This window comes from Oncorhynchus gorbuscha, linkage group LG09 (genome assembly GCF_021184085.1).
Source record: "Oncorhynchus gorbuscha isolate QuinsamMale2020 ecotype Even-year linkage group LG09, OgorEven_v1.0, whole genome shotgun sequence".
Classification (NCBI taxonomy): Eukaryota; Metazoa; Chordata; class Actinopteri; order Salmoniformes; family Salmonidae; genus Oncorhynchus; species Oncorhynchus gorbuscha.
The window spans coordinates 81,393,543-81,408,542 of NC_060181.1; the positions used below are offsets into that span (position 1 = coordinate 81,393,543).

At 46.9% G+C, this 15,000-nt stretch overlaps 2 protein-coding genes across 3 annotated transcripts in view; one reads left to right on the forward strand and one right to left on the reverse strand.

Annotated features, from left to right (window-relative positions):
- The window catches only part of LOC124044151 (cystathionine beta-synthase-like), an 882,911-nt gene that overhangs the window by 142,168 nt on the left and 725,743 nt on the right, over positions 1-15,000 (forward strand). The window lies entirely within an intron of this gene.
- The window catches only part of LOC124044146 (collagen alpha-1(IV) chain-like), a 103,102-nt gene that overhangs the window by 25,923 nt on the left and 62,179 nt on the right, over positions 1-15,000 (reverse strand). For both annotated transcript variants that reach the window (XM_046363633.1, XM_046363634.1), the window contains exons 2-8: positions 12,731-12,790; positions 4,334-4,423; positions 4,092-4,136; positions 1,046-1,090; positions 890-952; positions 638-691; positions 403-429 (exon numbers count right to left, since the gene is read on the reverse strand). In XM_046363633.1, coding sequence (XP_046219589.1) covers positions 403-429; positions 638-691; positions 890-952; positions 1,046-1,090; positions 4,092-4,136; positions 4,334-4,423; positions 12,731-12,790 — 384 coding nt within the window. The remainder of the gene's footprint in view (positions 1-402; positions 430-637; positions 692-889; positions 953-1,045; positions 1,091-4,091; positions 4,137-4,333; positions 4,424-12,730; positions 12,791-15,000) is intronic.

The window sequence follows — 15,000 nt, forward strand, 5'->3', positions numbered from 1 at the left end:
GAGAGAGGAGAGAGAGAGAGAGACAGAGACAGACAGAGAGACAGAGAGACAGAGACAGACAGAGACAGAGAGACAGACAGAGAGACAGAGAGAGAGGCAGAGACAGAGAAAGAGATGGAGAGAGAGAACGAGAGAGAGAAAGAGGGGAAGGGGAAATGGAGAGGGAGAGAGAGGGAGTGGGGGGAGAGAGAGAGAGAGAGAGAGGAGAGAGAGAGCGGGGAGGGGGGAGGGAAAGGGGAAGGGGGAGAGAGAGAGGGGGGAGAGAGAGAGAGACAGGTTAGAGAATGATACACTACACACAGAAGGGCTGTTTTCTAAACCATACACATGCCTCAATATACATTTAATTACTGACTAGTATAGCATTTATTTAGCTATTAAAAGTCCTGAGTTTTTACTTACTTTCATTCCCATAAGTCCGGGGATACCCTGAGGAGAGAGATAGAGTTGTAAATCTCATCCTGATTGAATAATAAATACATTTTATGAATCTTTATAACATATTCCAGTCTCATGTCTTTTGTTTTGTTAATTAATATAGGTCTAGTATAAGGTATATGGTATAAGGTTAAGTATGTGGCAGTGTTGAAGTGAACATGGAACCATGTTGGCTGTGTTGATGACAAAGCGTACTTACAGGAGGACCCTGCAGACCAGGGAACCCAGACTGTCCGTCTGTCCCTCGATCTCCCTGGAACACAGACACACACAGAGACAGAGAGACAGAGAGACAGAGAGACAGAGAGACAGAGAGACAGAGAGAGAGAGAGATGTCAGCTTGGACTGAGGATGGGTTGAGAGCATGGCTTGGTGACAGGTGATAACAGTAAGTAGTTGGTGCTACTCAGGTGTGTAACAGCAGAGAGTTGATGCTAAGCAGAACGCTCACCTTTGTTCCATTGCACCCTGGGATACCCTGCGATCCAGGGGGGCCGTCTTGTCCAGGGATGCCCTGTGGGGGAGAGGCACACAGGTAAGACATTTGTGTGGAAGGGAACGAGGCATGTAATGGTAACTGGTGGTTTACAGAGACATTAGAGCGTACCGGAAGCCCTGGATTTCCTGGGAAGCCTGGCAAACCATTAGGACCCTGCAACACATCACATCATTACAAACATAATTTACATTTGATAAATTTAGCAGATCCACTTTGAATACATGTAGTTACATTCCAATAAGAAGGTAGAATGACATCATACAGCTGTATTATGGTAGACCTCTATACCAGGCGGTGACAGAGGAAGGCCCCAAAAAATGACAATTGTCAGCCACCCAAGCAATAGACTCTTCTCTCTGCTACCGCATGGCAAGCGGTATTATTGCACCAAATCTGGAACCAACAGGACCCTGAACACCTTCTAACCCCAAGACAGAAGACTGCTACACAAAACAACCAAATAGCTAATCAAATGAATAGCCAGACTACCTGCATTGACCCTTTTTTGCACTAACTCTCCTGCTCTAACTCTCCTGCTCTAACTCTCCTGCCCTAACTCTCCTGCTCTAACTCTCCTGCTCTAACTCTCCTGCTCTAACTCTCCTGCTCTAACTCTCCTGCTCTAACTCTCCTGCACTGACTCTCCTGCACTGACTCTCCTGCTCTAACTCTCCTGCTCTAACTCTCCTGCTCTAACTCTCCTGCTCTGACTCTCCTGCTCTGACTCTCCTGCTCTAACTCTCCTGCTCTAACTCTCCTGCTCTATCTATCCTGCTCTAACTCTCCTGCACTGACTCTCCTGCTCTAACTCTCCTGCACTGACTCTCCTGCTCTAACTCTCCTGCTCTAACTCTAACTCTCCTGCTCTAACTCTCCTGCTCTAACTCTCCTGCTCTAACTCTCCTGCTCTAACTCTCCTGCTCTAACTGCTCTAACTCTCCTGCACTGACTCTCCTGCTCTGACTCTCCTGCACTGACTCTCCTGCTCTAACTCTCCTGCTCTAACTCTCCTGCTCTAACTCTCCTGCTCTAACTCTCCTGCTCTAACTCTCCTGCACTGACTCTCCTGCACTGACTCTCCTGCTCTGACTCTCCTGCTCTGACTCTCCTGCTCTGACTCTCCTGCTCTGACTCTCCTGCTCTGACTCACCTGCACTGACTCTCCTGCTCTAACTCTCCTGCTCTAACTCTCCTGCTCTAACTCTCCTGCACTGACTCTCCTGCTCAAACTCTCCTGCTCTAACTCTCCTGCTCTAACTCTCCTGCACTGACTCTCCTGCTCTAACTATCCTGCTCTAACTCTCCTGCACTGACTCTCCTGCTCTAACTCTCCTGCACTGACTCTCCTGCTCTAACTCTCCTGCACTGACTCTCCTGCTCTAACTCTCCTGCTCTAACTCTCCTGCTCTAACTCTCCTGCTCTGACTCTCCTGCACTGACTCTCCTGCTCTAACTCTCCTGCTCTAACTCTCCTGCTCTAACTCTCCTGCTCTAACTCTCCTGCTCTAACTCTCCTGCACTGACTCTCCTGCACTGACTCTCCTGCTCTAACTCTCCTGCTCTAACTCACCTGCACTGACTCTCCTGCTCTAACTCTCCTGCTCTAACTCTCCTGCTCTAACTCTCCTGCACTGACTCTCCTGCTCAAACTCTCCTGCTCTAACTCTCCTGCTCTAACTCTCCTGCACTGACTCTCCTGCTCTAACTATCCTGCTCTAACTCTCCTGCACTGACTCTCCTGCTCTAACTCTCCTGCACTGACTCTCCTGCTCTAACTCTCCTGCACTGACTCTCCTGCTCTAACTCTCCTGCTCTAACTCTCCTGCTCTAACTCTCCTGCTCTGACTCTCCTGCACTGACTCTCCTGCTCTAACTCTCCTGCTCTAACTCTCCTGCTCTAACTCTCCTGCTCTAACTCTCCTGCTCTAACTCTCCTGCACTGACTCTCCTGCACTGACTCTCCTGCTCTAACTCTCCTGCTCTAACTCTCCTGCACTGACTCTCCTGCTCTGACTCTCCTGCACTGACTCTCCTGCTCTGACTCTCCTGCTCTGACTCTCCTGCACTGACTCTCCTGCTCTAACTCTCCTGCACTGACTCTCCTGCTCTAACTCTCCTGCTCTAACTCTCCTGCTCTAACTCTCCTGCTCTAACTCTCCTGCACTGACTCTCCTGCTCTAACTCTCCTGCTCTAACTCTCCTGCTCTAACTCTCCTGCACTGACTCTCCTGCTCTAACTCTCCTGCACTGACTCTCCTGCTCTAACTCTCCTGCACTGACTCTCCTGCTCTAACTCTCCTGCTCTAACTCTCCTGCTCTAACTCTCCTGCACTGACTCTCCTGCTCTAACTCTCCTGCTCTAACTCTCCTGCTCTAACTATCCTGCTCTAACTCTCCTGCACTGACTCTCCTGCACTGACTCTCCTGCTCTAACTCTCCTGCTCTAACGCCCCTGCACGGACTCTCCTGCTCTAACGCCCCTGCACGGACTCTCCTGCACTGACTCGCCTGCACGGACTCTCCTGCACTGACTCGCCTGCACGGACTCTCCTGCACTGACTCGCCTGCACGGACTCTGCTGCTCTAACTCTCCTGCACTGACTCTCCTGCTCTAACTCTCCTGCACTGACTCGCCTGCACGGACTCTGCTGCACTGACTCTATGCACACACACTGGATTCTACCCACACACTCACGGATTCTTACACTGATACCCCAACACAAACATACACACACGCTACATACGCCCACAGACAAATAACATGTACACACGTAGATATTGACGCCACACACACACACTCACACACACATTTTCACACTCACTACATACCCTGCTGCTACTGTCTATTATATTTCCTGTTGCCTAGTCACTTTACCCCTACCTATATGTACATACTGTAGCTACCTCAATTACATTGTACCCCTGCACATCGACTTAGTACTGGTACTTCCTGTATATAGTAATGTTATTTTTATTCAATATTGTTATTCGTTATTCACTGTCTATTTATTCCACATGTTTTATTTATTTCTACTTAATCTTTAACTCTGCATTGTTGGAAAGGTGGTCCAAACAAAAGCTAAAATGCTACAAGAAAGTAGACACTGGTTTCCAGACCAGGTGGGGTGTTCTCTGATAGCATTATTCCACTCACACGTGTTCCTTTCATCCCGGGAGTTCCCGACTCGCCATACTCTCCCTGGGAAGAGACAAGTGACATTGAAGTGATATTAAGGTGACATAGAGAAGATGGAGTCGTGACATGACTTATTTTTTTGTGATTAAAAAAAAATCTGTTATAATCAAGGTAATTGTCATTATTGTGCTCTCCCAAGTCGGGTATCTTAGTGGGTGGGTGATACTGTGAAGGGGGTGGGGTCTGGAGCTGTCACTCACCTTAGGGCCCATCGGCCCAGCGGGTCCCTCATGGCCCTGCATGCCCGGGAACCCCATGTTGCCTTGGAGACCAGGAAATCCACGCTCACCCTACAGGAGACACAACAAAAGTTAAACAGAGTTGGGTGAAGTTACCACAGAGGATGGTCAGTTTTGTGTTTTTCAACATTATGGTTAGGTTTAGCATCCTAAAATATATATATATATATATATACAATGTATAATGTATATATATACAGTACCAGTCAAAAGTGTCTTATCGTTACTATTTTCTACGTAATAATAGTGAAGACATCAAAACCATGAAATAACACATATGGAATCATGTAGTAACCAAAAAAGTGTTAAACAAAATATATTTTACATTTGAGATTCTCAAAGTAGCCACCCACCCTTTGCCTTGATGAAAAATTTGCACACGCTCTCAACCAGCTTCATGAGGTAGTCATCTGGAATTAATTTTACTTAACAGGTGTGCCTTGTTAAAAGTTCATTTGTGGAATTTCGTTATTTCTTAATATGTTTGACCAATCGGTTGTGTTGTGACAATGTAGGGGTGGTATACAGAAGATAGCCCTATTTGGTAAAAGACCAAGTCCATATTATGGCAAGAACAGCTCAAATAAGCAAAGAGAAACGACAGTCCATCATTACTTTAAGACATGAAGGTCAGTCAATACAGAACATTTCAAGAACTTTGAAAGTTTCTTCAAGTGCAGTCGTAAAAACCATAAAGCGCTATGATGAAACTGGCTCTCATGAGGACCGCCACAGGAAAGGAAGACCCAGAGTTACTTCTGCTGCAGAGGATAAGTTCATTAGAGTTACCAGCCTCAGAAATTGCAGCCCAAATAAATGCTTCACAGAGTTCAAGTAACAGACACATCTCAACATCAACTGTTCAGAGGAGACTGTGTGAATCAGGCCTTCATGGTTGAATTGCTGATGATCTGTGATTTATTTAGAATTCAAAGCACACTTAACCAGCATGGCTACCACAGTATTCTGCAGTGATACAACACCCCATCTGGTTTGCACTTAGTGGGACTATCATTTGTTTTCCAACAGGACAATAATATAATAATAATATAATATATAATATATGCCATTTAGCAGACGCTTTTATCCAAAGCGACTTACAGTCATGTGTGCATACATTCTACGTATGGGTGGTCCCGGGGATCGAACCCACTACCCTGGTGTTACAAGCGCCATGCTCTACCAACTGAGCTACACAGGACCCACCACACCACACCACAATAACCCACCACACCTCCAGGCTGTGTCAGAGCTATTTGACCAAGAAGGAGAGTGATGGAGTGCTGCATCAGATGACCTGGCCTCCACAATCCGACCTCAACACAATTGAGATGGTTTGAGATGAGTGTGCAAAGCTGTCATCAAGGCAAAGGGTGGCTACTTTAACATTTTTTTGGTTACTACATGATTCTATATGTGTTACTTCATAGTTTTGATGTCTTAACTATTATCATACAATGTAGAAAATAGTACAAATCAAGAAAAACCCTTGATTGAGTAGGTATGTCCAAACTTCTGACCAGTACTGTATATAAACTCAGCAAAAAAAGAAACGTCCCTGTTTCAGGACCCTGTCTTTCAAAGATCATTTGTAAAAATCCAAATAATTTCATTGTAAAGGGTTTAAACACTGTTTCCCATGCTTGTTCATTGAACCATAAATGATTCATGAACATGCACCTGTGGAACGGTCGTTAAGACACTAACAGCTTACAGATGGTAGGCAATTAAGGTCACAGTTATGAAAACTTAGGACACTAAAGAGGCCTTTCTACTGACTCTGAAAATCAACAACAGAAAGAGGCCCAGGGTCGCTGCTCATCTGCGTGAACGTGCCTTAGGCATGCTGCAAGGAGGCATGAGGACTACAGATGTGGCCAGGGATATAAATTGCAATGTCCGTACTGTGAGACGCCTAAGACAGCGCTACAGGGAGACAGGATGGACAGCTGATCACCCTCGCAGTGGCAGACCACGTGTAACAACACTTGCACAGGATCGGTACATCCGAACATCACACCTGCGGAACAGGTACAGGATGGCAACAACAACTGCCCGAGTTACACCAGGAATGCTCCATCAGTGCTTAGACTGTCCGCAATAGGCTGAGAGAGGCTGGACTGAGGTCTTGTAGGCCTGTTGTAAGGAAGGTCCTCACCAGACATCTCTGGCAACAACGTCGCCTATGGGCACAAACACTCCGTCACTGGACTAGAAAGGACTGGCAAAAAGTGCTCTTCACTGACGAGTTGCGGTTTTGTCTCACCAGGGGTGATGGTCAGATTCACGTTTATTGTTGGAGGAATGAGCTTTACACCGAGGCCTGTACTCTGGAGCGGGATCGATTTGGAGATGGAGGGTCCGTCATGATCTGGGGCGCTGTGTCACAGCATCATCGAACTGAGCTTGTTGTCAATGCAGGCAATCTCAACCCTGTGCGTTACATGGAAGACATCCTCCTAACCTCATGTGGTACCCTTCCTGCAGGCTCATCCTGACATGACCCTCAAGCATGACAATGCCACCAGCAATACTGCTCATTATGTGCGTGATTTCCTGCAAGACAGGAATGGCCAGTGATGAGCATGTCTGAGACCTGTTGGATCGGTGGGTGAAGGTTAGGGCCATTCCACCAGAAATGTCCGGGAACTTGCAGGTGCCTTAGTGGAAGAGTGGGGTAACATCTCACAGCAAGAACTGGCAAGTCTGGTGCAGTCCATGAAGAGGAGATGCACTGCAGTACTTAATGCAGCTAGTGGCCACACCAGATACTGACTGTTACTTTTGATTTTGACCCCCCTTTGTTCAGGGACACATTATTCAATTTCTGTCAGTCACATGTCTGCAGAACTTGTTCAGTTTATGTCTCAGTTGTTGAATCTTATGTTCACACCAATATTTAACAAGTTAAGTTTGCTGAAAATAAACACAGTTGACAGTGAGAGGACGTTACTTTTACGAGTTTATGAAGAGGATTAATGAGACAGTAATAGCTGATTGCTTCATGTGTTCCATCTATCTGCCACCAGATGGAGCCACAGTCCTTTCTCAGGCCAGAGTGGTCTGCTCTGACCAACAATGTATATTATCCCTGGTTAGCGGTTGCTATGTATTGTCCGCTGAACGATTTTGAAGCCACAAGTGAGTCATATTGGCACTCCTCAGTTGGAGAGGTCCTCCAAATGAAATTCTACAGCTGTTCTATTAAATGTTTCATGGACAAAATGACATGTATTTAAGTATTTTTTTGTTTATACCTTAAGGAAAATGTTTTAAATATTATAAAATGTTTTGTTTGTATGTTTAGATGACATAATATAATGTATAAGTATGCATTAAGGTGTTTGTAATAGAATACATATGGCAAAATATAATGTACATATTAACAAATGCATGTCCATAGCTTAAACATGTATTTTTTTACAACGGTGGCGGAGTGCCAAGATGAAGGCAATGTGGCTTCAACACAGCGCCCCCTATAGATCATTTGGTGTACAGTGCATTCTGAAAGTATTCAAACCCCTTCACTTTTTCCATACTTGTTACGTTAAAGCCGTATTCTAAAATGGATTCGATTTTCAAAATCCTCATTAATCTACACACAAAACCCCATAATGACAAAGCGAAAACAGGTTGGTATTTTTTTTTAAATACCTTATTTACATAAGCATTCAAACCCTTTGCTATGGAACTCGAAATTGAGCTCAGGTGCATCCCGTTTCCATTGATCATCCTTGAGATGTTTCTACAACTTGATTGGAGTCCACCTGTGGTAAATTCAATTGATTGGACATGATTTGGAAAGGCACATACCTGTCTATATAAGGTCCCACTGTTGACCGTGATGTCAGAGAAAAAAACAAGCCATGAGGTTGAAGGAATTGTCCGTAGAGTGCCGAGACAGTATTGTGTCGAGGCACAGATCTGGGGAAGGGTTCCAAACAATATCTGCAGCATTGAAGGTCCCCAAGAACACAGTGGCCTCCATCATTCTTAAAATGAAAAAGTTTGGAACCATCAAGACTCTTCCTAGAGCTGGTCGCCTGGTCAAACTGAGCAATCTGGGGAGAAGGGCCTTGGCCAGGGATGTGACCAAGAACCTGATGGTCACTCTGACAGAGCTCCAGAGTTCCTCTGTGGAGATGGGAGAACCTTCCAGAAGGACAACCATCTCTGTAGCACTCCACCAATCAGGCCTTTATGGTAGTGGCCAGACAGAAGCCACTCTTCAGTAAAAGGCACATGACATGACAATGAGAAACAAGATTCTCTGGTCTGATGAACCCAAGATTGGACTCTTTGGCCTGAATTTCAAGCGTCATGTCTGGAGGAAACCAGGCACCACTCATCACCTGGCCAATACCATTCCTACCGTGAAGCATCGTGGTGTCAGCATCATGCTGTGGGGATGTTTTTCAGCAGCAGGCACTGGGAGACTAGTCAAGATCGAGGGAAGGATTAACAGATCAAAGTACAGAGATCCTTGATTTTTTTTAAACTGCTCCAAAGTGCTCAGGATCTCAGACTGTGGCGAAGGTTCACCTTCCAAAAGGACAATGACCCTACGCACACAGCCAAGACAACACAGGAGTGGCTTCGGGACAAGTCTCTGAATGCCCTTGAGTGGCGCAGCAAGAGACCGTACTTGAACCTGATCGAACATCTCTGGAGAGACCTGAAAATAGGTGTGCAGCAACGCTCCCCATCCAACCTGATAGAGGTTGAGATGATCTGCAGAGAAGAATGGGAGAAACTCCCCAAATACAGGTGTGCCAAGCTTGTAGCTTCATACCCAAGAAGACTGGAGGCTGTAATCCCTGCCAAAGGTGCTTCAACAAAGTACTGAGTAAATGGTCTGAATTGTATTTTTATTTTTAATACATTTGCAAACATTTGTGGAAACCTGATTTTGCATAGTCATAATGGGGTATTGTGTGTAGATTAATGAGGCTGTACATTGTGGAATAAGGCTGTAAAGTAACAAAATGTGGAAAAAGTCAAGGGGTCTGAATACTTTCCGAATGCACTGTATATACATTTGAAGTGGGAAGTTTACATACACCTTAGCCAAATACATTTAAACTCAGTTTTAAACCCTGACATTTAATCCTAGTAAAACTTCCCTGTCTTTGGTCAGTTAGGATCACCACTTTATTTTAACCTGTTTTGGAGATTGGTTTAATGTGAAATGTCAGAATAATAATGGAGAGAATATGTGTCCATAATGTTTATTTTAATACATAAACTGAACACTACGAAATACAAAACAATAAACGTGATATGAACGAAACAGTCCCGTATGGTACGAACACTAACACGGAAGACAAACACCCACAACTCAAAAGTGAAACCAGGCTACCTAAGTCTGATTCTCAATCAGGGACAACGATTGACAGCTGCCTCTGATTGAGAACCATACCAGGCCAAACACAGAAATCCCAAATTATATAAAAACGAACATAGACAACCCACCCAACTCACGCCCTGACCATTCTAAAACAAAGATATAATAACAGAACTAAGGTCAGAACGTGACAATTTGGTAGCATTGCCTTTAATTAAATTGTTTAACTTGGGTCAAACGTTTCGGGTAGCCTTCCACAAGCTTCCCACAATAAGTTGGGTGAATTTTAGCCCATTCCTCCTGACAGAGCTGGTGTAGGCCTCCTTGCTCGCACACGCTTTTTCAGTTCTGCCCACACATTTTCTATAGGATTGAGGTCAGGAATTTGTGATGGCCACTCCAATACCTTGACTTTGTTGTCCTTAAGCCATTTTGCCACAACTTTGGAAGTATGCTTGGGGTCATTGTCCATTTGGAAGACCCATTTGCGACCAAGCTTTAACTTCCTGACTGATGTCTCGAGATGTTGCTTCAATATATCCACATAATTTTCCTTCTCATGAAGCCATCTATTTTGTGACGTGCACCAGTCCCTCCTGCAGCAAAGCACCCCCACAACATGATGGTGCCACCTCCGTGCTTCACATTTTGGATGGTGTTCTTCGGCTTGCAAGCCTCGCCCTTTTGCATCCAAACATAACAATGGTCATTATGGCCAAACAGTTCTATTTTTGTTTCATCAGACCAGAGGACATTTCTCCAAAAAGTATGATCTTAGTCCTCATGTACAGTTGCAAACCATAGTCTGGCTTTTTTATGGCGGTTTTGGAGCAGTGGTTTCTTCCTTGCTGAGCGGTCTTTCAGGTTATGACGATATAGGACTCGTTTTACTGTGGATATAGATACTTTTGTACCTGTTTCTTCCAGCATCTTCACAAGGTCCTTTGCTGTTGTTCTGGGATTGATTTTCACATATCGTGCCAAAGTACGTTCATCTCTAGGAGACAGAACGCGGCTTCTTCCTGAGCGGTATGACAGCCCGCGTGGTCCCATGGTGTTTATACTTGCATGTTTGTACAGATGAATGTGGTACCTTCTGGCGTTTGGAAATGGCTCCCAAGGATGAACCAGACTTGTGGAGGTCTACAACTTGGCTGATTTATTTTGATTTTCCCATGATGTCAAGCAAAGAGGCACTGAGTTTGAAGGTAGGTCTTGAAATACATCCACAGGGACACCTCCAATTGACTCAAATTATGTCAATTAGCCTATCAGAAGCTTGTGACATCATTTTCGGGAATTTTCAAAGCTGTTTAAAACCACAGTCAACTTAGTGTATGTAAACTTCTGACCCACTGGAATTGTGACACAGTAAATTATGAGTGAAATCATCTGTCTGTAAACAATGACTTGTGTCATGCACAAAGTAGATGTCCTAACCGACTTGCCAAAACTATAGTTTGTTAACAAGACATTTGTGGAGTGGTTGAAAAACAAGATTTAATGACTCCAACCTCAGTGTATGTAAACTTCTGACTTCAACTGTATAAATCATTGGCTCTTGCCCATTGAACTACATTCTGAGCTGCCAAGAGTGAAAGACAGGGAACTAGAAGGGAGAGGAGGCGTGGGGAAAATGTGGTATTTGAAGCCCTTTATGTGTATGTCTGTGTTTCTTAAGGCGTCAGCATGCTTCAGGTCGGCTGACCACACTCCCTTATACGACCTACGCTTGAAAAACGAGACAAAAGTGTCAATAGTACAGTTTATCCATCTACACTTCCTCAAAATAGTCCGAATGAATCTAAGATAACTCAAGAAATCTGCCATTCATTCTGACGTTTTTGTAGAAAAGATCTTAGTCGCTCAATCTTACATCTAACTAAGATGTTTTGTTCAGTGTTTCTCAAGTGATTTTTTTTGTTGTTGTTGCATGAATATAATTTGTTTCTCATTGAATCACAGCAAACACAAAGGAGCATAGACGTTAAAATGTTAAAATGAACAAAAACGTCATAAAATGCCATCATAATCTGAACTGTTTTGAATGGGAAGCTGATGTCTTTACTCTCTCGCCCTGCTGCCTCTTTCTTCTACCTCCCTCCATTCCTAAAGCTCACCAACATAACGTTCTGGGCCATGGGAACCAGGACACGGGCTGGTTGCCAAGGGAACAGAACCGCCGTCGTGGGCGACAGGACGTGACATCATCATAGTGAACATATGCATGGAGAGTTGAAACAGCGGTTGATTTGCCAGTCTTCAACACCTTTCAACAGAGACTGAGACGTGCGGTATGACCTCACCAGGCTCAGCCTGTCAGTCAGTCAGTACAGGCCTGGCTCCAGAGAACACACAGCACACAGTAGTCCTCTGTGGACAATCTCTGTCTGGCTACTGTTTCTTGAACACAGAGTAGATAAGACACTGTTGCTAGGTTCTAATGTGTGTGAGAAAATACACATAGAGTAGCAATGCAATTGTTGTTTTCTGAGCTCCCTGAGAAGGTGCTGCTCTCATTGTGTCCTTGTTACTGGAAGATAACAAAGGCGGTGTCTGTAGATCTTCTTGGAAACTTTTAACCACAATTAGAAACACTGCATGATTGCTGGATTGACTTTTACAGTGCATTACTGTTTCAAGACTGGATTAGAGATTGTTTGGTCTGCTTGGAATGCGCTCTCAGCCCAGCTGTGTGTCCGGACATGCTCTAATTCCGCCTGATTCCAGTCCTTCTCCATCCTGATCCCTGCTCCGTGTTGGCCCTCTGCTACTACTAAGTCCCACTGGGCTGACCCCTGACCCCTAACCCGGAACCCACAAACCACGCTCTGCTACGCCCCTTTGAGCCTATCAGGGATTCTGGACTGTTTTGAAGTTGTACAATCTGTAGTTTGTTGGTGGGGATCTTAGAGAGAGTAGGTGAAAGAGTGAGACACAACGTGAAGAAAAGCGAGACAAAAAAAAAACACCATGAAACTGATAGACAAGGAACTGATGGATAGAATGCTTACCTTTGCTCCTTTCACTCCACTGCAGTCACATTTCCCTTCACATGATGACCCAGAGCACCCCTAGAGAGAGAGAGAGAGAGAGAGAGAGAGAGAGAGAGAGAGAGAGAGAGAGAGAGAGAGAGAGAGAGAGAGAGAGAGAGAGAGAGAGAGAGAGAGAGAAAGTCCATATTACAGTCATTACATAGACCTCAGTAACCAAGTACAGACTGAGACAGCATTTTACACCAGAGGGCAACATAATCCCCCCTAGTATTCCAAAGCTTTCTGATTTATCTGCCCATGTCAGAGAGGCTACAAACAACAAACACCGACATTCTAACACAGACATACACACACAGTGTGAACCAGGATCATTCATTTGATCAGTTCAGGAGACAAAGGTGGTGTTAACTGCTGTCATTTGCTTTTCAGTTATGTGGCAGCTCTCCTGAAGCAATCCTACAAGGGAGTTACCAAAATTACAATTTACCAGCTGGCCTCACTACTCTCTCAACAGGATCCCCTCTCCCTCCCCTTCCTTTCCCTCTCCCTCTCCTTCCCTCTCCCTCCACTTCCTTTCCCTCTCCCACTCCTTCCCTCTCCCTCCCCTTCCTTTCCCTCTCCCTCTCCTTCCCTCTCCCTCTCCTTCCCTCTCCCTCCCCTTCCTTTCCCTCTCCCTCTCCTTCCCTCTCCCTCCACTTCCTTTTCCTCTTCCCCCCCCTCTCCCTCACCTTCCCTCACCCTCTCCCTCTCCTTCCCTCCCCTTCCCTTCCCTTCCCTCTCCCTCTCCTTACCTCTCCCTCCCCTTCCCTCTCCCTCTCCTTCCCTCTCCTTCCCCCTCCCTCTCCTTCCCTCTCCTTCCCTCTCCCTCCCATTCCCTCTCCCTCTCCTTCCCTCTCCCTCTCCTTCCCTCTCCCTCCCCTTCCCTCTCCCTCTCCTTCCCTCTCCCTCCCCTTCCCTCTCCCTCTCCTTCCCTCTCCCTCCCCTTCCCTCTCCCTCTCCTTCCCTCTCCCTCCACTTCCCCCTCCCTCTCCTTCCCTCTCCCTCCCTCTCCCTCCCCTTCCCTCTCCCTCTCCCTCCCTCCCTCCTCCCCCCCTTCCCCCTCCCTCTCCTTCCCTCTCCCTCCCTCTCCCTCCCTCTCCCTCCCCTTCCCTCTCCCTCTCCCTCTCCCTTCCCTCTCCCTCCCCTTCCCCCTCCCTCTCCTTCCCTCTCCTTCCCTCTCCCTCCCCTTCCCTTCCTTCTTCTACCTCGCCTCCCCCTCCGCTTCCATCCCCTCTCACTCCCCTTCCCTCTTCTCTCTCCCCCCTTCCCTCTTCTCCCTCACCTCCCCTCTCACTCCCCTTCCCTCTTCTCCCTCCCCTTCCCTTTTCTCCCTCCCTTCCCCTTCACTTTTCTCCCTCCCCTCTCCCTCCTCTCCCCTCCTCTTCTCCCTCCCATCTTCTCCCATTCACTCCTCTCCCTCCCCTTCCCTCCTCTCCCCTTCATTCCCCTCCCTCCCCGCCTTTCCTTCCTCTCTCCCTTCTCTCCCTCTTTCCCTCTCCCTCCCCTACTCTCCTCTCGCAGGGACTAGAGCCTGGGACCTGGCCTGTACTCTTCCTCTCCTCTCCCAGGGACTAGAGCCTGGGACCTGGCCTGTACTCTTCCTCTCCTCTCCCAGGGACTAGAGCCTGGGACCTGGCCTGTACTCTTCCTCTCCTCTCCCAGGGACTAGAGCCTGGGACCTGGCCTGTACTCTTCCTCTCCTCTCCCAGGGACTAGAGCCTGGGACCTGGCCTGTACTCTTCCTCTCCTCTCCCAGGGACTAGAGCCTGGGACCTGGCCTGTACTCTTCCTCTCCTCTCCCAATGACTAGAGCCTGGGACCTGGCCTAGAGCCTGGGACCTGGCATGTACTCTTCCTCTCCTCTCCCAGGGACTAGAGCCTGGGACCTGGCCTGTACTCTTCCTCTCCTCTCCCAGGGACTAGAGCCTGGGACCTGGCATGTACTCTTCCTCTCCTCTCCCAGGGACTAGAGCCTGGGACCTGGCCTGTACTCTTCCTCTCCTCTCCCAGGGACTAGAGCCTGGGACCTGGCCTGTACTCTTCCTCTCCTCTCCCAATGACTAGAGCCTGGGACCTGGCCTAGAGCCTGGGACCTGGCCTGTACTCTTCCTCTCCTCTCCCAGGGACTAGAGCCTGGGACCTGGCCTGTACTCTTCCTCTCCTCTCCCAGGGACTAGAGCCTGGGACCTGGCCTGTACTCTTCCTCTCCTCTCCCAGGGACTAGAGCCTGGGACCTGGCCTGTACTCTT